The 22,339-nt window shown below is 42.4% G+C and overlaps 1 protein-coding gene across 1 annotated transcript; it reads right to left on the minus strand.

The window, feature by feature from the left end:
• Positions 1-800: 800 nt before the first annotated feature.
• On the minus strand, positions 801-16,375 carry FAM98A (family with sequence similarity 98 member A). The gene is made up of 9 exons (XM_015414787.1): positions 16,310-16,375; positions 15,868-15,958; positions 13,611-13,759; positions 12,455-12,589; positions 10,318-10,502; positions 8,861-8,941; positions 6,367-6,483; positions 3,637-3,804; positions 801-2,598 (listed from the first exon to the last, which is right to left on the minus strand). The coding sequence occupies exons 2-9, from the start codon at positions 15,918-15,920 to the stop codon at positions 1,816-1,818; spliced, it is 1,671 nt and encodes a 556-aa protein (XP_015270273.1). The 5' UTR covers positions 15,921-15,958; positions 16,310-16,375; the 3' UTR covers positions 801-1,815.
• Between the last annotated feature and the right edge of the window lie 5,964 nt (positions 16,376-22,339).

Below are 22,339 nucleotides of genomic sequence, written 5' to 3' on the forward strand. Positions count from 1 at the left end.
GAGTTAGTGTGAGCTAGCTCACAGTTTTTTAGCCTCTAGCTCACATTTTTGTCTTAGCTCAGGAAAGATGGCCCCAGAGCAAACTAATTTATGCAGCAGCCAAATGGCTCTCTCGCAACTTTTAATGCCAACAGCTCACAAAGTAGAATTTTTGCTCACAAGACTCTACAGCTTAGAGGGTACATTGGACAAGACTCCTATCTTGGAACATACCTGTAAACCAACAAATGACAACAGTGTAATCTAGAACTGTATATTCTATACTAAGGGGAAAAGCCAAACTGGAAATGGAAAATGGCGAAGATTGCACAAGGGAGGGAGAAAAATTCCTACAAAACTAAAGCCCCAACTGAGAAGTCAGACAAACCCCATCGTACTTTTTCAGAAATCACTGTAAGAATCGCCCACATTTTCTACATCTATTAAGGTAGAAACTTTAAAAAATATGTGTAAAGGATCTTCTGGATGCCAGATTTTGAAACAGATACCATCCATGCCCAGTAAAACTAGCCTAGGGTCAGTCTTAGAAATCAGACCTAACTTCAGTATATTTGTGCTGAAACCAGGAAGCAAAGTTGATGCAGTCTCTGTAAAATGGCCCCAATACATTCAAAGCTGTGTGTGTGTGGGGGGGGAGATGTTTCCTTGTTCTGCTCTCCTACTCCCCCCTAGAAAAATGTGGCAACATTTCTCACAGCTTATAGCATTTTGTTGACTACATTTAAACACTACAGAAATCAGAGATCTGCAAATATAAAGCTGACTAGCACACGGAGTGTTAAAGAGAAACTGACAAACAGGAGAACAGGTACTTTTATTGCTCACCTTTTATACAATAGCAGACCTTCAGCCATTTTCTTTCACAGCTTGACAATGCTTCTGTACACGCACTCACAAAAAAAACCCCAACAAGGCGCACTGATGTGGTTTTTAGTAAAGAAAAGTGTAACAAACCCAGTTGAAGGCATTTTGTTGTAAAGAAAATGCCAAAATGAAGTCAATCCTGTATTTGCTGACCAGTGGTATTAACTCGTGCATAAAACAAATTTCAGATTGCCATTACTGCTAGCTAAGTTCAAGTAAAAAAATTAGGCTGGTTGGGAGACCAACTGATGAAAGTCAGTTTGAATGATGCTGAAGCATGGGGCTACATATACTATCTGTTCACATCTTAGGTTAGTTGGATATGCATGGTATGGCAGTGGTTGGGGTCTCCGGAGCTGACTATGAGATAGTATTTCTGATCAATGGGAGATAAGGCTACTGAACAAGTCATCGGCAATAGAGCTCATATAATAGACGGGGGCAGGTCTGCTGAAGCAGACTGCAGTTCTGCACAAGTTACAAATGCCTAAGTCCAACTGATTCCAATGGGGCTTATGCACAAGTAACTTACTCACTTATCTACAGCTTTACAATACAGATTTGAAGCAAAAGACATAGAATGAAAAGTAATGTTCAGGATGGCTTGAACAGTGCGAGATTTTAAGAGAGAGAGAGAGAGAGAGCCTGTGTAAAAACAGTTTTCTGGTTTGCACATTACAGGTGTGAACAGACAGATCCTCCTGGTCTCCAGATTGCCTTAAAACAAAAAACATGGTTGTTGCTCTACAGTTCTGAGATTCCTAGAGAGGAAAAGCTGCAGTTAGATTTTAGGCAGCAGCCAACTGTTATGTGAACCTTCACATGCACTCAAAAGCAAAGATCGTTTTCTGAAAGCAGCCTTCCACACAAGATCTGGTACTAATTTGAAAAGAAACTTTGTAACGGACTTCTATTACATGAGCTCTGTCAAGAAGAGGAAGTTTTGTAGCCTCAGCTAGTGAAGTGTCTTCCTTGTCCAAATCCAGATTGATTGTACTGATAACCTCCATGCTGGAAGTGCTGCTCAAACTGCCCCCCTTGATTAAAGTTCTGTGCACCTCGTCCTCCCCAGCCACCTCCTTGCCCACCACGGCCACCCCGACCTCCACGGCCACCTCGCCCTCCTCCGCGGCCTCCACCTCGATCACTTGGGTGCCCATCTTGGTATCTGTTGTCTTGTTGGTAGTTGCTGCCACCACCTTGATATCCACTTCCAGAATATGAAGATTGATATCCACCATAGCCACCTCCTTGGTAACCGCTGCCACCACCGTGATAACCTCCAGTTTGAAAGCCTGCGTCTCTGTAATTGCTCTCTCTATAACTGACATCTTGATAGCCACTTCCTCCACCGTCAGTCCAGCCTCCCTGAGGCTTGCCTCCTCTTCCTCCCCCTCTGCCTCCATGGTCATAACCACCACGTCCTCGGCCTCCTCGTTCGTGACCCCCATGTTCGTGACCTCCACGGCTTCCATAGGATGAGTCATACCCTCCTCGGCTTCCTCTGTCATAGCCTCCTTGGTCATAGCCTCCTCGGCTTCCTCTGTCATGACTCCCTTGTTCATAACCTCCACGGCCACCATATGATGACTCGTAGCTACCTCTTCCACCTCTGCCTCCACCACTTTGCTGCTGGGGACCATCTTGTCTTTTTTGCCATGGTGGCATCTCAGGAGGCGGTGGCTCAATTTCATTGGGTCTCCCACCTCTGTCAGGTACTCGTCCCATTAACACCTGTAAGTAGAAGAAACCAATTTCTGAAACAATAAGCTCAAAAGAGCAGCTGCGTTACTTCATCTGGAAACTGGCACGATTTATAAACACTCTAGGAACACCTTTCGTAGAAATAATAAGAGTGCTATAATGCTGACTAATAAGGGATTCACAGAAGCGCATTGTCAACAGGAGAAGCTTCAGCAGGTCACTCTATAACAGTTTATGCTAAAGTTTAGGTAAGAAGGTGATCAAAATTTGGATCCTTACCCATTACATTTTATTATTAAACTTGCTCTTACATTTCTTCTTTTTTTCAAAAGACCCCCCCCCACACACAAAGGGATTTAAAACAAAAGAAAAACATAGTAATAAGTTATTACATCTAAAATGGAACTTTCCTTCCCACTTCTGAAAAACTTAACCTTGTAGTGGTCAGTATTCATAAATACGGAACAAATAACAAACAGGACTCCTGGTGGCCACAGGGTGGATCCATGGCTGAGATGCAATTTGCAGTAACATCTCTCCAATCCTAAAGGTGTCACCCTGACAATATGTTCCTACAGCTACATGGAGCTATGAAAGTGCAACCACAAGCCAGCCTGCACTGCTACAACTTCTGTCACCTTGCTGCTCTGCATGCAAATTCCAATCCCGCTGTGACAGATTACTAGACTGAATCCAGGCATAGGCTTGTGCCTATATAACAATGGACGATGATGTACCTAACACAGCTGATATTCCTTTCTTAGAGAAAAGCAGTGGCATGTGGCTTGTGGCCCGTCTGCACAACACTGTAGTAATACTGGGTAGCACTAAAACATACCACAATGGTGGCTGTAGTGGAAGAGAAAAGTTGATGTGCCATACTGCGCTAGCATGATGACATAGGGCAGCATAGGCCTGTTGTGCCCAGGAAAGCATGACTGCCATGTGTATGCTGTGTACATGTACGTATTCAAAAGAATGTTATTCCAACACAAGAGGGTCAATGCTTTCTACAGAGTTACTCAATATCCACAGGAACTATTATACACCTTCAAATCCAACAGATACCTTATTAATGGCACAGGCAGTCTTCTCTCTGATAGACCCACTGCTCGTCCTCATAATCTTTGACAGGTCTTGCCGAGCTGCTAGGAGGTGAGCAACCGAAGCAGAACTTTTGGTTGACAAGATGGCACGTCTCGGCTGATAGACTTTAGCCAATTTCTCTGTTTGGCTCTATTGTATAGAAAGAAAGAAAAAAGGAGAAGGCAGTGAGCTGAACCCACACATCTAAGTGTTAATTCCCTAGCATTTTAACAGCAAGACAACCAACAGAAACATTAAAGCCCACTTTACACATAAGTGAAAGTTATCATAATACAAACCCTCAAGAAAGAGAGTATAAAGTGGTCCCAAGCAACAATGTAACTCTTTCAGCCTATGGAAATGAAATCCAGATTTGCAGCCATGTCTCTAACACTATTTTGTGGTTCATCTCTCTGTCCTCCATCCCAAAAGAACGGTCAAAGTCTGGATCTTATTCTGTATTTTCAAATCTTAAACCTAACACCATGTTAGATAACCAGTGTTTCTGCTCCAACGACACTTGCTAAATCCAGTTGCTGCTGTTGCTGTAAACAGCATTTGGAGAGCACCTGAACTGAATGTATGGCTAGATATTATGCAAATGCCATCAACCAAGCAGCCTTTTTAGAAACTTGGAGAATTCAGATATACATATTATTCAACATCGGCTCCGGTCACACGGGCAGGAAACTGCGGGGGGGAAGCGTGGCTGTTTGCCCCGGGGCAAACTAACGCGCGGTTAAGGGATCAGACCTCCCCTGGAGGTTCCGTGGAGGTCCCGTGGAGGTTCCGTGGGAAGGGAGAAGTGCTGATCACAGGACGATCCTGCGCGCAACAAAGAAGCGCGCGGTGCGGCAAACGGATGTTGTTGTTGTTTTTCGTGTACACCAAAAATGCGCATGCTCCATTGGGTGTTTGTGCGCATTTACGGAGACTTGGGGGGAAAAAAAACTTGTTTGCAAGGGGACATGGGCGGGCGCCGGATGCCACCGGAAACGTGATCAGACGCCCGCCCTTCCGGAAACTAGTACCTCCGAGGTACTAGTTTTTTGCAGCGCGGTTTCGGCGGAAAGCTTCCCAGATGTGCCGGTGAGATCATGCCCGGAAACTCCGCCTGACTTCCATCTCTCTTCCGTGTGACCGCAGCCACCATTAGTTTAGAAGCCCAGTTCATAAAGGGAAACAAGCGCCAGCCTGGATATCAAAGCGAACTGGAGCTTAATCTAAACTAGAAGTGTTCAATCAAGTGCTGCACTAAGAAGAGGAAGGTGCAAGGGCAGAGAACGAGCACAGCTGTGTTCACAGAAAAAGCCACAAACCTTGGTTTAACTAATATTTGTCAGACTCCTGAATTCGACTTTACAGTGTTAATTCAGAAAGGAAATCAGATCCAAATACTGTTTCCATAGCACTCAGCGGTTACTGTTTTCTGAAATTAAGGGGAACTACGATTGTAATAGGCAGGGAGACAGTAACATATCTATCTTGCAGAAAGAGCTAAAAAGGAAACTGATCACCCTGGAGAAGTAGATCTGGACAGTCAATTCATCTTTCTTCTCCCTTCTCCTCTAGTTTTGCACACCCTGTCTCTTAATCTAAACTAGAAGTGTTCAACCAAGTGCTGCACTAAGAAGAGGAAGGCACAAGGGCAGAGAATGAGCACAGCTGTGCTCATAGACAAAGCCACAAACCTTGGTTTAACTAATATTTGTCAGACTCCTGAATTCAACTTCACAGTGTTAATTCAGAAAGGAAATCAGCTGTTTTTTCCTTGAGAAGATTTTAACCTCTGATATGGTGAGGAAGTCAATTTTCCACTTGGCAACTTAAATTAGTATAAACTTATTACACAAACAATTTGCCAAAAATCTATGCAGGGATGGGACTAGGCATAGAAAAGACAGCAGAGAGAAGAAACTGCATTATATCAAGTCAGACCATTGATCCATCTAGCCAAGCAGTCTACTCAAAGATCTCAAAAAACTTTCACTGCCCTGCCACTTCAAGCATTTCCTCTAACAACTGAACAGTGGCTCCTGATCCAGAAGTAATGGCAGGTGAGGGTTTTACAGTGAGGAGACCAGAAGCCAGAGTACAGTCAAAAATGGACAGATATAATAAAAGAGGTAAGCTTGATGGCACTGGGATACAGGAACAGCGACTTCTGGTGAAAATTTTAATGTCACTTACTTGCCTTTTACAACTTTAATTTTCCCCTTTTACAACTCTCCTGAAAACAGGGAGAAAGTGCTGTTTCATACATATTTACCTACAGCATCTCTGGTACTCTCGCAGCATGTCAAGCACCAAGGGATGTATGAATTAGCCACACTAAAACTCATCTATTAGAACAACAGGAAAAATACTTAGCTAGAAAATTGTACAACCATGCTACTTAGTTGCAAAGGAATGACTTGACATTTCTCTCCCAGAATTAAAGCAGCATGAAATTCTCATGAACTGCAGTAAAGAGCTGGTCAAATGAGAACTGTGTGTATGCAAGCTAGTCAAATGGAAACAGGTTTCCTCCAGGACAAGTGTAACGTATGTGTCACAAAGCAGCCACAAAAACACTCATAATAGGTTTTTACAAAAAGTTTTTAGTAAGGTCCATTTCAGTTCAAGTTTCTTTCTAAATTGGGGCTTTCCCACACACATTAACTAGAGCTGTTTTTATAGGGACAAATCACATATATGGAAAACAAATTATACCTTTGCTCTGTCTGACCAGCCAAATGACTGGACAGTCACATCCAGACGCTTCACTAACAATTTTCTCCGGACTTCATACTCATTGGCTATGGCTTGATTAATAGCTTCAATTTTTTCCTGAAATGAAAGTATATGAGTTTCATGACCTCTGAAATACTATTTTAAGCACGCTTCTCTAACTTTAACACATCAGAACAACATTGAGTGCTTCGCAACAGATGAAGATCAAAATAAAACTAGTTCTGAAGTTTAACATTCACTTAAAGATACAGCTTCATCACAATGAAGAACAAAACCCCCAAGAGATCTGCTGTGTTCTATCAGATGACACACAGTCCCAACAGCTGAAACAGCAGACAGCACTGTTTGGCAAGCAGTTTTCTTGTAACTGCTGATCTGTTTTCTTGGACCTCTTCCAGATAAATAATAAACATACTAAAAGGGCAATTAAACTTGGGGGTGGCCTTTGCATTGATAAGCTAGAGCACAGTGATATCAAGAAGAATGTAAAGCTGTTGACATAAGGAAACTTGACATAAGTAAAGGACTGACACCCAGAAAAACAAGAGAAGCGTTCCCAATTCCCTTTAGGTTATCACGTAAGCAAGCCTATTAAAGAGAGAAGAAGGGAGAAGAGATTGGATTTATACCCCACCCTTCACTACCCAAAGGTGTCTCAGAGCGGCTTACAAACTCCTCTCCCTTCCCCTCCCCACAACAGACACCCTGTGAGGTAGGCGGGGCTCAGAGAGCTCTTGACAGAAACTGTTCTTTTTCAAGAGCAGCTCTTATCAGAGCTACGGCTTGCCCAAGGCCATCCAGCCAGGTGCAAGTGGAGGAGTGGGGAATCAAACCTGGCTCTCCCAGATTAGAGTCCGTGAACTTAACCACTACACAATGCTAGCAACAGAAACATCGGTTGAAACAAGCCTCTGTGGGTTTCTATCAGAAAGACAGCTTCCCCTTGAAATATGACTGGAAATATAGCAGATGGTAGAAGATCCCCCTCAAAGCATTGGCAGAGACTCTGAACCCTCTGCCTAGCAGGATATCTCTAGGATCTATGGCTTGCATCCCATGGAGGGCTTCTGTTTATAGGAAGGTAGGTGTGTGTGGGAGAGAGAGAGAGAGAGACAGACAGAGAGAGACAGAGAGAGAGAGAGACACAGAGAGACAGAGAGAGAGAGACAGACAGAGAGAGACAGAGAGAGAGAGAGACACAGAGAGACAGAGAGAGAGAGACAGACAGAGAGAGACAGAGAGAGAGAGAGACACAGAGAGACAGAGAGAGAGAGACAGACAGAGAGAGACAGAGAGAGATTCTTCCCAATTCCCCAGTCTTACTGCAGACCTCCATCTCCTCTGAAATACTATTCCGGGGGGGGGGGGGTCCCGAACCCCCAAGAGCAGCCTTTCAAGGGGTGTCAAGGAAGTTGCATTCTGCTGACAGAGACCCTTCTATCAGTGATAGTGTTCAGCAGCTCCAAGCCCATATCTTTGGCATCTAAGACATCCTTTGCACTTACTGATATAAAGAAGCCATGCCTCCAGACAGTGCAGTGTCATGATACTGTGGGGGGAAAGCCCAGTTCCCCTGAATAAATGGATCTCATCAGTCCTCATTCAGTCAATGTCCACAAATTACCAGAAGCATAACTGAATCACATTTACAAAATGCTCTGAAGCTTTGTCATAAGCACAGCATTTCTAACAGCCAAAGAATCCCTTTGTCATCTTCCCTGGCAGTGTCATGATTCCCAACAACTCACAATGGCCACACTACCTTTCATTTAGAGCCCCAAAGATCCAATGTAAATGTGGCTGAATATGGCTTTGCACACAAATCTTTCACTGCTTTGGAAGCAAGATTAACAACATTTCAGAACATTTAAGATTTAAATGTTTCAGAAAATTCCACAAAGATTATGAAGATTATTTTACAATGTAATGAGATTGTTCAGTTATCTTCCTGAGACACAGTATTTGGGCATCAGGCAACTGTAATCAGAGATTGTGTGTTGATCACAGAGAGCCAAGAATGTTTTTTTCCACAAATGCATTTTGCTTTGCATCCACAGTAAAGTGGAATACTTTCAGTACTGACCAGATTCCTCCCTCTTAATCACATTGGCTGGAGAAAGTGAGACTTCTTTTGTTTTCCTGTTTCACGGGCTTTGACTTATTTACTTGAGTTATCCAGATAACTGCACTAAACTACACCTTACAGGTAGGCATACTGATACAGGACACTTTCACCAGCCAGCTGCTCTCTGTCTGTGATATGCTACAATCTGGCTAACACAGATCAATCTTTTAAAGATCTGACATTTACGGAATATGGCCTAGATTAACTTTAAGAGAATTCTTATACCTCTGATACTGCAACTTCCTTCATATTGTTTGTCTTATGCTTTACAAATTATAAGAGTGAATACTTAGATCTTACACTGAAAAGTGATGTCAGAAACTAAAGGTTTAATGACAAATTACTCACCCAATGAACTGGACCCAGTGGTTTCGACAGTAAAGGTTTTCCTACGTGATTTGGTGGAACTTTTGCTAACGTTTCTTTTAACTGTAACAAAATATAGAGTGTTAAAGTACTGTCTTAAGAACTAGGTCACACTCTCCACTCACCCCACTTAAAGCACTCAGGTTTAGAAAGAAAGTGTGACTGTCTACAGGTGTCAAACTCATTTGTTACAAGGGCCGGATCTGACATAAATGTCACTTTGTCGGGCCGGGCCATGTGTGCCATAAAATGTAATGCCAGGTACTAGAGATAGAAACTGTATAAAGGACAGCACCTGGTAAGTTCCATGTTGGTGTGTCCTCACTGCAACGCCCCATGGGCTGGGAGGGGGGGGGTCCAGAGGAAAACCGACAAGAGGCAGACTGGAGAGGCAGCAGTGCAGCACTGGGCAGATGCTCCCACGATCTTTCGCTGCTGCAGATGAGGTGGTTCTGCCATGCTGAAGCCACAATCGGAGTGGCTCTGCCCACTCCCCCCCCCAGCACTTTCTCCCTTGCGTCAGTTGCTCGCAGGCCGCATAAGAGCCCTGGATGGGCTGGATCTGGTCCCCAGGCCTTATGTTTGACACCCCTGGTCTATGCCTAATACACATAAAAAGCTGAGTGGCAGAGCATCTGCTTGGCAAGTAGATGTTTCCAGGTTCAACCCACAGCATCCCCAGTTAAAAGAATCAGGTTGTAGGCGATGTACAAGATCTCTGCCTGAGACCCTGGAGAGCCTCTGCCAACCTGAATAGACAAAACTGACCTAGACAGGCCAATGTTCCGACTCCATTTAAGGCAGCTTCATATATTCTTAAAAAGACTTTCTCAAAAATCCAAATTCAATAAGTGAATCTTCTGACAGCAGCTTATTAAAAGTATTTCTGAAGGCAACAGAGTGCCTTAAGCTATTTTCCTCTCAAAAGGGTGAGCAGATCCCATAACACCTAAAACCATTTCCTTCATGAATGGTCAAATATAAGCATGAAGCCAAGGGCAAATGCTGGATCCCAAGAATCATGTATAGGCACTGTGCATGCACTGGGCCTTTCCTGTTCACATCCCACTGCAGCCCCTCACCCCAAGTCCACTCCTAAAAACTGGGGAGCCCTCTGGAGTGGCAGAGCATGGAGCTCATGGAGGGGTCAAAGTGTAGTTGGCACCAAGGCTCCCTCTAAGCTGTGGAGTCTTTGTGAGCTACTGGCATTAAAATTCTGAGCGAGCAATTTGGCTACTGCATAAATTAGTTTTCTCTGGAGCCATCCTTCCTGAGCTGAGACAAAAATGTGTGAGCCAGAGGCTAAAAAACTGTGAGCTAGCTCACACTAACTCAGCTTAGAGGGAACACTGGCACTCCCCCCACACACACACACTATATGCAAACAGAATTGCATTTGGAATCAAGCCACTGTAATAATATTGAACCTCAGTTCTTACTTTTTTTTCTATTCCACTGAAGAACTGGAACATAGTTATGTTGGCTGGAGGCTTGGACATGCCTAAAGCAATACATATGCCTTTAAGCTCCTGAAAGACTTCACTACCACCACCTTCCTGGGCTTTTTTCGGAGGAGCATTCACACACAGCATTCGAGCAGCTTCTAATTCTGAAATGAGGTACGCTGAAGGAAGGAAAGTTACAGTTCAGCATGATACAATTGTGCTCAATTGGAATATTTACCATAGCTACTTGGCCAAGGAATACACTGGAACAAAAATCTGCATTTTGCAGAAGGGGTGTCGAACTCATTTGTTCTGAGGGCCAGATCGGATATAAATGATACCTTGTTGGGCTGGGCCACGTGTGTCATAAAATGTAATGCCAGGAGATATAAACTTTGTAAAGGACACAAACACAAAGGTTTTTTTTTTACTTAAAATAAAAACATGTTTAAAACATTAGCACTCTTGCAATATTTTGTTTATTTAACAGTGTCTGATAACTGACACCTCTTGCTCTGAATTACTGCATCAAAATGTCTGTGCTGTTGCAATCCTGAGTATGCTGTTCAGATGTGTATCTACAATGACGTAGAAGCAGCAGAACTGAAGAAGCAGAAGACAGCCAGTTCCACTGCGGGCCTGATAGAAGCCCTCTGGGGCCCTGATCCAGCCCCCGGGCTGAATGTTTGACATCCCTGTTCTACAGTATGCTCTTGTTGAAAAAACTGAGCGACAGAACACAGTTAGGATGAGGTACAAAGAGAGGCTTTTGAGGTCAAATGTCAGAAGTCTAAGGACCAGAGAGATGCACTTGACAAGTCACCGAACAGTATTTCTCACAGACATGTAAGGGTATCAAGTGGATATCTGTATGACTAGGAAGAATAGCTTTATTGATACTTCTTCCAACTTACTGCATCATCAACGCATTGATCATTTTTATTGTCAAATGCTAATTCCCAGTTCTATGAAGACCTACACCACCTCCTGGAACTAACACCAAAAGATGTCCTCCTCATCATAGGGGATTGGAATGCTAAAGTAGGAAGTCAAAAGGTAACTGGAATCCCAGACAAGTCTTGCCTTGGAGAACAAAATGAAGCAGGGCAAAGGCTAACAGAATTTTGTCAAGAGAACACGCTGGTTATAGTGAACACACTCTTCCAACAACCTAAGAGGCGACTCTACACATGGACATCCCCAGATGGGCAACACCGAAATCAGATTGATTATATAATTTGCAGTCAAGGATGGAGAAGCTCTATCCAGTCAGTAAAAACAAGACTTAGAGCTGACTGTGGCTCAGATCATGAGCTACTCATTGCAAAATTCAGACTTAAACTGAAGAAAGTTGGGAAAACCACTAGGCCATTCAGATTTGACCTAGATCAGATCCCTGATTAATATACACGGAAATGTCTTCGGACAGCGCTGGCTCTTCGGCTTTGAAACGGAGATGAGCACCGCAACCCTAGAGTCGGATTTGACTGGCTTTTGAGCAAGGGAACCTTTACCTTTACCTAAAGCCTTTGATTGTGTGGATCACAACAAACTATGGCAAGTCCTTAAAGAGATGGGAGTACCAGACCACCTCACATGTCTCTTGAGAAACCTGTATAAGGTTCAAGAAGCGACAGTTAGAACAGGATATGGAACAACTGATTGGTTTAGCACAGGAAAAGGAGTACGACAAGGATGTATATTGTCACCTTGCTTATTTAATTTATATGCGAAATGCCAGCCTGGATGATTCAGAAGCCGGAATTAAGATTGCTGGGAAAAACATCAACAACTTCAGATATGCAGACGATACCATTCTTGAGGCAACGGACACGAAATCAAGCAAACTCCGAAGCACGACGGAAGACAGGAGGGCCTGGCGTGATGTGGTCCATGGGGTCGCAAAGAGTCGGACTCGACTCTGCGACTGAACAACATCAATTCCCTTCACTGAGAAGTAAATGATGGTAATATCATTAGGGAGTTCTGAATCTGGGGCTGTCCTGTTATCGTAGGTCAAGAAACATCAACAGAAGAGCAAAAATGTCTCTATTCTCTCCCACAGCATAAAAACACCCAGAAGGAAGTATTTTACTACCATTATTTCCACTAAATGTTTTCTTCAACTTACTGAGCAGCAGAAGGCAGTTTTTCTGATTGAGAAGGCGCTTTGTAACGTCTCCTGATGTTAGTGTTGTATATGGGCAGTTCATTTCACCAAGCAGTCCACTCATTTCAAGCTGGAACTCATCTGCTTCACTTGGACCTCAAAACACAGATTATTCAAGTTAAGACTCTTCAGTTCTTGCAGGCCTTGATTTCTAACTAAAGGGCAAATCCTACCTAGTGTGAGTGAAGCAATATTTATGGGAGCTAATTTTCCTGCCTCCTCTGTTCCACTGCAATTTGCTGTGCCCTTGAAATCATGTTTTGTGGGCTCAACTGACCCACAGGAAAGGCATGGGGGAGGATGAAGAGAGGGTCTGCAGTGGAAGGGAGAAACAGTGAACCCTACTGTCTCATTCCTCCCCCCCCCCTTTTCCACTTCTTCCCATCAGCAGAAAACATGGTTACGATCAAGTTCAAATGTGAAGTCAGAAGAAACGGCATTCAAACTTCACAGTGGATTTCAAATGTAGCAGAAAATACCCCAGGAAGAGTATACGAAGCAGTTCTGCAGGAATGCAGAAAAAGTATTCAATATAGAATTCTACTTCTTTAGAAACTCAACTTCCATTTTTAAAAACAGCAAGTTTCTGACTTGAAATATGCTTGAAAGTGCATGGGCAGCCTCAGAAAACAGAAGGATGTCTCAATATTACTCAGTTGGTGAGGCTTCAGTGCCCTCTGGTAGTGGGTAGAGATTCAGAACACTGCCTGCTCCCATGACTAACTGATACAATAAAATAAATAAAATTAATTATGCAAATACACATCTTTTTATAATTTAGAGACACTGCTTGGCATGGAATCCAGATGTCCAGATGCAAAACTGATTTTTATACTCCAGAGTACACACAGTCGGAAGTTATCCAAACTTGCTATTGTGCAGTTATTTCTTAACATTATAATAATCTTTAAAAGCTGCAGGAAGATCAAAAGGGCATAACAAGGTATGAACTTTACAAGCCCAAGCCCAATATATCATCAACTAATTACCTACTTGAATAGTTTAACGTGTTAAAAACCATCCATGTTACATCAATGTTGGAAGCACATATACATTTTCAGAGCTGGTGTGAAAGTCACAAAAATGTGTACATTTGATTAGAATAACATCTACTCACTGTTAGTTGCTTGTACATTTTCTTCTAGTTTGCAAAATAATCTTAATTCTGACACTAGCCAAGCACACAGTTTGGTAAATTCAGGGGAACTGGCTCCACCGGAAGCTGCCTGAGTCAGAGCTCCATCTTCTAACAATGGGCCTTTGTAACTGGCAAACCAAAAAAAGAACTCTGTGTTAAATCCTTGTACCTCTAATTGGGAACACAATCTATGTATATACAGTGATAACTCCATGCAAACCTCAACCCAAAACATATTTACTTGGGAGTAAACACCAATTATGTCAAATGAGTTTACTTCCAAGTAAGTTTAGGATCATAGCCATCCTCCATCAAAAACCAAGCAGAGAGGGTAGAATGGAAGAAATCAAGAAAGGACAAACGTGGTTGGTTTTTTTAACCCTTGTTGCTCCCATTCCACCCTCTCGATGACATTTGATTTCCTTGCCTGTCCCACCTTCTATTAGCAAACATCGTCCCAGGACAAAATTCAGATGTTTTTACTTCATTTATACCTCGCATATTTCACCAGTGGAGACCCAAAGCAGCTTACATCATTCTCCTCCCTTTTAACCTTACAACAACCCTATGAGATAGATTGAGCTGAGACAGTGTGACTAGCCCAAGTTCACCCAGAAAGTTTCCACAGCAGAGCAGGGATTGGAACCTAGATCTCCCAAATCCTACTTCTAGGATCTTATGTTGCTCACTCTGTCTGACATTTGTCACTGTTTACAGCATATTACTGACTACTGTTAGATGTAGAAATTACAGAAGTTCTGCAACAATAAAGTTGACTAGCACAAATGCTCAAGTTTTACTAGTTCCACTCACATTTTCAAAACAAATGGTACAGGAATTGCACTGACCTACAAAAGACCTAGAGAAACTGCACCGACCCTTTTGTCCAGCATGCTTCGTGAAAAAATGAAGTATATTTTTGTGCCTTACATATTTCCCCTCAATATCACATTTTTCCAATTATTCAAGCCACAATAAATTGATATCTACAAAACCTCTTTCACTTTAATTTCCATCACAATGGCTGTGAGCACCAGGGCTGCATAAATACCACAATATACTTATAAAACATTGTTTATAACATAGACCCACCAAAAATGTACAACTCCAACGTTTCTATTTTGTGAACACTGTAATATTTTTTAAATGTTTGGGGGACTGTGTGACCCTTGCAATAAGATATCTCTGTGGGAAGGATGACCTTCTCATTCTCCGCACGAACCAGTGAATAACAGCAAAACTCCCTTCTCTCACCCCTGTACCAAGTAATACCTTGCCACTTTCTGAACCATTTCCCAAGTCAGAACTGTTTTTTAAGTTATTCTTTTTAATTGAAGATGTGCATGCCTTGAAGTCTTGGATTGGACATATAACCATTTTAAAGGGGGAAGGCTATATCACAAAATAAAATGATATAATAAAACTAAAGATTAACAAAAAATAAGCTCTGTAATTTTTTTTGTAATGTGTATGTGTGTGTACTTATGCTTTAGTAGATTTATATATATTAGGGTTACCATATTTTGAAAAGCAAAAAAGAGGACATATTTCCCAACTAACTACTTCAAACAAGTGATCACCATGACAAAACTTATTTTAAATACTATTTAAGATGTGATAATTGCTAGTAACTAGGAATACTCCTAACCTTCCAACCCAAAAAGAGGACATTTTCATCAGTTTTTTTAAAAACAGCCCAAAAGAGGATGGGGGGAGGAAGAAGATGACATGTCCTCTAAAAAAGGACATCTGGTAACCCTAATATATATGCATGTGTGTGTATATACACAGAGAGAGAGAGTACTGAACAATAACACTGCCCTTCCAGTGATATGATGGGGGAGGGGAGAGAAGAGAATGAGGATGAGGATGCATTAAAAAATCCAAGTATTACTTCTAGCCCTCTCCTACATGAAACTATCCATAAATCCACTGCTTCACTTCAAGAATGCATTAGGTACTTCCAGAAAATTCATAAACCAAACAAAGTAAGTCTTGGGTTATTTTAAGAAATCTAACTTTCTTTCAAGTTATTCTCTCTAAAGTAAAGAAATAAAATAAAATCCCACCCCAGCTAAAAACAACAGGTTTCAAAAATGTAATCACAATCAAGGGCCTAAGCAAGCTTTCACCACAAGAAACAGAGAAGAGAGGCCCAAACAACAGAGATTTTTAAGAAAGAAAGCTATATATACCATAAACAACAATGCTAACACATGTTTGTTCTGATACACACCCTAGGTCTTCCAGCGACTCGAGGATGTCATTCTCCATGAGCTCAAACTCCATCCTGAGGTTTCAGAGGGAGCATAAAACAAGACCAGGACCTGCAAATAAAAAGCAGATATACTTCACGCAGAGAAAAGGGGCTGCATTATATTCCCAGCAAGGCTTGCTGCTGCCTACTTGCCTCGCTGCGCTGAAAGATGTGTATGAAGAACCAGACTGCCCTCACACAGATCTCTCGTCTTGGCACGACGACCAGAGGCACTGCCCCCCACTGAACTCCCACCACCATCTTCCCTATACTGACCCAGAGTCAAGAAGCCATTTATACGACTCAACGCCCCACACCGCACGGAAGCCACAGTCTCTCTCCTGACGAGGTGAAGCCGCTTATTCCTTCCTTGCCTCCTCCCTCCCCCCACCCCCCCGGCTCTCCCACCACCATCACCTACCTTTTGCGCAGCTGCTACGCCGCCGACTGCTGGGTTGGCATGTCAGAAGGTGGCGGAAGGGGAAAGAGAGAGAGAAAGGCCCCCTTTTCCTGACCTCTCACCCTGTTTGGGGGAGCCACCCATAACTAAGCCTGACTGAATAATCTACTATGGGAATTTTGGATCCGCCCGTTTCGTTGCTCTTTTTAACCGGAATTACTGAACTAAATATATTATTATTTATTATTATTTATTTCCCTTTTTTCCTTAAAGCAAGAAGCAACAACTATATGAAACACAAATATTTTTGCCAGGCATATCGTTAGACAGTCCGCACATGAAGGACCTATTCGCTTTTGGAAAGTCGCATGTCGGTTTCTGTCTCTATGTGGAACCACGTTGAAAAGCACTGGGCCTAAAAGGAGAAAAACAGACAGAGCGGGATAAGGGGCAAACTACCTCAGAAGGCGGTCGTTTCTTTGATGAAACTACATGTTCCAGCATGCCGCTGTTCTGCTCTCTCGCCGGCAAAGCTCCTTATAGCACTGGTTGGTTGAACTTGCGGGAAACGGACTGATAAATTCCAGAATGGTAGTTTCCAGTAACCGAAAGATCAGATTCTTGGGGTTTCTTAAAGACCAACGATTTGTTGCGGTAAAACCGCCCAAAAAGACAAATAAATGGATTCGAGATCAAATCAAGAAAGAAATGTCCGTCGAAGCTAAAATAACCAAACTGAGGCTGTCGTACTCACAGGATTCACAGAGAAAGACAATAATGCCACCAAGGGTTGAAGCCAGGCAGCAGGAAAAGAAGACCCAACATGAGATTGATGGACTCAATCAAGGAAGCTAGTGCCCTCAGTCTGCAAAACCTGAGCAAGGCTGCCAACAGCGGGACATTTTGGAAGTAATTAATTCATAGGTTCGCTACAAGTCAGAAGCGATTTGATGGCACTTAAACACACTGTATCTGACGCAATGTGTTACTCTCTTAAGTTTCCACGACAGAACTTTTCATTTTATCCACATACGGTCAGGCACCCAGTAGTCTGAGGCATGATGCAACTATATTATTTCAGATCAACAGCCTCAGCAGCACTAGAGACAGGCTGTACAACGTGGTATAAAACGGCATAGTATAGTGATTCTCACACTTTTTGAAGTGGGACCCACCCACTTTTCAATCTGTTATTTTAGAATTATCTTTTAAATATATATTTACTATCTAGGGCCCATTTGCAATGGAACTCCATAGTCACTTTCCCCATAAAAAACCAGACTCTTAACACTGAATTGTATTTTTCATGGTTGGATGTGGTGGAAAGTGTCCTCAAGTGAGCTAGTAGGGTTTTCAAGGCAAGAGATCCAAAGGCGGTTTGCCATTGCCTGCCTCTGCATGGCGACCCTGGTATTCCTTGGAGGTCACTCATCCAAATACTAACCAGGGCAGACCCTGCTTAGCTTCCAATATCTGATGAGACTGGACTAGTCTGGCGAATCCAGGTCAGAGCTTTTCATGGTTACCATTTACATATCATTGCAGAGCAATACAGAGCAGTATTTTCTAACTATTTTGAACATTATGCAGAAGGAAACCCAGATTTGGCATTGAGATTCCCAGTGTCTTTCCTCCCATCTCCAGGACTGGTGAGGGCCACCATGGGCCCCCGGACAAAGATTTCATCTGCCCCCCCCCCCATACAACCCTGTTCCAAATCACCATTTGTGGCAGTCATAACTCGTCAGAAAATAAAACTAGGAATCTCAAAATGAGATGACTGTGGGAGTTCCAAGACCAAAAATGGAAGGAATCAGAACATCCTGACCCAGGTTATCTCCAGACCTCCCACCACACACACTATTTGCAATGGAAGCTAAGTTAAATTCTAACTCTTGTTTCTCATGTATTACTACTAAAGCAGATTAAAATTCTGTTTATCATGCATGTAAAAGGGGGGGAGCATCCTTTTACTACTTTGATAGATTATGGGAAATATTATATCCCCTTTCTGTTAGCAAGCTTATACTTATTGCTTAGGGACTTATGCAACTTGACTGAAATTAGCCCTTTCTGGCAACTAACACCTCCCTCCCAATATGTAATGCTTGAGGAAGTCTGTTTTAATGTATCTGAAGAAGTGTGCATCGACACTTCACTTAGTTCTAGTTTATACCTGGAATTACACTTTGTTGGTCTTAAAGGTGCCACTGGACTCATTTAATTCTCACATCAGTTTGTTAATTCTATTTGTATGCTAATTTGCTACTGTTCACAGGTCTTACCAATAGCTTTAATCCAATTTTAGCTATATGACAAGACTGAACATCGACATATTGGGAATCACATTTAATTCTCACATCAGTTTGTTAATTCTATTTGTATGCTAATTTGCTACTGTTCACAGGTCTTACCAATAGCTTTAATCCAATTTTAGCTATATGACAAGACTGAACATCGACATATTGGGAATCAGTTAACTAAGGTGGACGGGAATAGGCGAATTTAACTCAGAAGACCATTATATCTACTACTGTGGTCAAGAATCCTGTAGAAAAAATGGTGTGGCCTTTATAGTCCACAAGAGAGTGAAAAAGGCAGTAATAGGATACAATCTCAAAAACGACAGAATGATCTCAGTCCTAATCCAAGGCAAACCATTCAACATCACAGTAATCCAAGTCTATGCCCCAACCACTGATGCAGAAAAGACTTAAACTGAAGAAAGTTGGGAAAACTAGGCCATTCAGGTTTGACCCAGATCACATCCCTTATGAATATACAGTGGAGGTGAAGAATAGGTTTAAGGGACTAGATCTGATAGACAGAGTGCCTGAAGAACTATGGACGGAGGTTCGTGACATTGTACAGGAGGCAGCAATCACCACCATCCCAAAGAAACAGAAATGCAAGAAAGCAAAGTGGTTGTCTGATGAGGCTTTACAAATAACAGAGGAAAGAAGGAAAATGAAAGGCAAAGGTGAAAAGGAAAGATTTACCCAACTGAATGCAGATTTCCAGAGAACAGCAAGGAGAGATAAGGAGGCTTTCCTGAATGAACAATGCAAAGTAATAGAAGAAAACAATAGAATGGGAAGGACTAGAGATCTCTTCAAGCAAATTGGAGAAATCAAGGGAACGTTCTATGCAAAGCTGGCCATGATAAAGGACAAAAACTGTAGGGACCTAACAGAAGTAGAAGGGATTAGGAAAAGATAGCAAGAATACACAGAAGAACTATAGAAGAAGGACCTCAATGTCCTTGACAACCACAACGGTGTGATCACTGACCTCAAGCCAGACATCCTGTAGTGCAAAGTCAATTGGGCCTTAGAAAGCATTACTAACAACAAAGCTAGTGGAGGTGATAATATCCCAGCTGAGCTATTCAAAGTCTTAAAAGATGATGCTGTTAAAGTTCTTCACTCAATATGCCAGCAAATTTGGAAAACACAACAGTGGCCACAGGATTGGAAAAGGTCAGTTTACATTTCCAGTCTCAAGGAAGGGCAGTGCCAAGGAATGTTCAAGCTATTGCATAATTGCACTCATTTCACACGCTAGCAAGGTCATGCTCAAGATCCTACAAGCTAGACTTCAGCAGTATATGGATAGACAACTGCCAGAAGTACAAGCTGGATTTTGAAGAGGTAGAGGAACTAGAGATCAAATTGCCAACATTTGCTATATTATGGAGAAAGCAAGGGAGTACCAGAAAAACATCTACTTCTGCTTCATTGACTACGCTAAAGCCTTTGATTGTGTGGATCACAACAAACTATGGCAAGTCCTTAAAGATATGGGAGTACCAAACCACCTCACCTGTGTCCTGAGAAACCTATATAAGGGTCAAGAAGCAACAGAACCGGATATGGAACAACTGATTGGTTTAGCATAGGAAAAGTACAACGATGTATATTGTCACCCTGCTTATTTAATTTATATGCAGAGTATATCATGCAAAATGCCGGGGAAAACATCAACAACCTCAGATATGCAGACGATACCACTCTAATGGCAGAAAGTGAAGGGGACCTAAAGAACCTCTTGCTGAGGAGGAAACAGGAGAGTGCAAAAGTTGGCTTGAAACTCAACATCAAAAAAACTTAAGATCATGGCATCCAGCTCCATCACTCCTTGGCAAATAGAAGGGGAAGTCATGGAAGCAGTGACAGACTTCAGGTTCCTGGGATCCCAGATCACGGCAGACGGTCACTGCAGCCATGAAATTAAAAGACGCCTGCTCCTTGGGAGGAAAGTGATGGCGAACCTTGACAGCATAATAAAAAGTAGAGACATCACCCTGCCAACAAAAGTCTGTATGGTCAAAGCAATGGTATTCCCAGTAGTAATGTACGGCTGCGAGAGTTGGACCATAAGGAAGGCCGAGCACCGGAGAACAGAAGCTTTTGAATTATGGTGCTGGAGAAGACTCGTGAGAGCCCCTTGGACTACAGGGAGATCAAATCAGTCAATCCTAAAAGAGATCAACCCTGACTATTCCCTGGAAGGCCAGATACTGAAGCTCGAATACTTTGGCTACCAGAAGAGAAGGGAGCACTCACTGGAGAAGACCCTGATGCTGGGAAAGATTGAAGGTAAAAGAAGAAGGGGACAGCAAAGGATGAGATGGTTAGACAGTGTTATCAATGGAACGAACATGAAATTAAGCAAACTCCGGAGGACAACGGAAGACAGGAGGGCCTGGCATGATGTAGTCCATGGGGTTGCGAAGTCCATGGGGACTCGACTGTGCGAGTGAACAACAACAACAGCAGCAGCTATATTTATCGCTAGTCATTTATACATCTTGACTATAACTGGCACTTCTTGGCATTTAATCCCCCTCACATGTAAGGCTTGAGAAAGTATGTTTTATTGTATCTGAAGAAGTGTACACGCACACAATAGTTTATATCCAGAATTAAACGTTGTTGGTCTTAAAGGTGCCACTAGACTCAAACTTTGTTCCTCAGTCTCCTTATAAGATTTGCAGAAAGGCCAAGTTTTTTTATCTGTGCCCCTAATGGCTGCAGTCGGAACTGCATGAGAAAAAACAAATGCATTGCATGCAGCTGACGGAGACTCTAGTTTTGTCCCCCAACTCCCCCCCCCCCAGCCCTACCCAACTTGCTCTGTTTCATCTCTTCCCCCCTATCCTCACAACCCACAGGATCTTATGACGGGCTTTTTTTATTTTCACAAGCAAGACATAAAACTATTTGTTGGCTTCTGGTTGCAGGTGGGAGAATAGCATTTAATCTCCTGTGTGCCTACACATTTTAATGAGTCAAGACTTCCAAGACCCTGTACCTTCTCCTTGCTTAGAGAAGTGGAGCAATAATTTGTGTATGTAAACAGGAGTCTTTGGGGCACCTTTAAGATTAAAAAGACTCTTATTAGTCTTTAAAGTGCCTCCAGACTCCAGTTTATTCTTTCTGCAGTAGACTAAAATGGCTGCTACAGTTGGATTTTATTAATGTCCCCATTTTAACTTTCCCAATTTGTAAAGGGCAGCAGGGGAATATTTCCATGCTGGGGATGGTGCACATGCAAGGTGCCACAACACATCTGCTTTGTCTTTCATTTTCCTTTACTGATTTTGTCCAGATGCAGAGGTTCAGTGCCAAGGCTGGCAGCTGCTTTTTATGTTAATCATAATTCTGAACCAAAATACTGCTTTACACTGACAGGTTGTACAAGCATTCTGGTGGAATGCTCTTGGGCAAATGGCAATCTTTGTCCTAACACACACCCCCCCAAAGCAAATTTATTTTCAACAACTGATTTCCTTTAGTTCCATATTAGTCTCGAGTCGTTGTAATCTACACTGTCTTTTAAACCGTCCATCTCTCCATTACCAGCATTTCCCTGTTTTATTTATTTATTTGATTTATATCTCTCCCTCCCTGCATTGCAGGCTCAAGGTGCCTCCCATCAGCTAATAACCAATATACAAAATATATATGTACAAATTAAACGTTAAAACTCCAATAAAATACAATAATAATCCTATCATACAGATAAAGTCAAGTGTCACAGAGGCAATCT

The sequence above is a fragment of the Gekko japonicus genome, unplaced genomic scaffold, assembly GCF_001447785.1.
Source record: "Gekko japonicus isolate JY-2015 unplaced genomic scaffold, Gekko_japonicus_V1.1 scaffold1784, whole genome shotgun sequence".
In the NCBI taxonomy this organism is placed as follows: Eukaryota; Metazoa; Chordata; class Lepidosauria; order Squamata; family Gekkonidae; genus Gekko; species Gekko japonicus.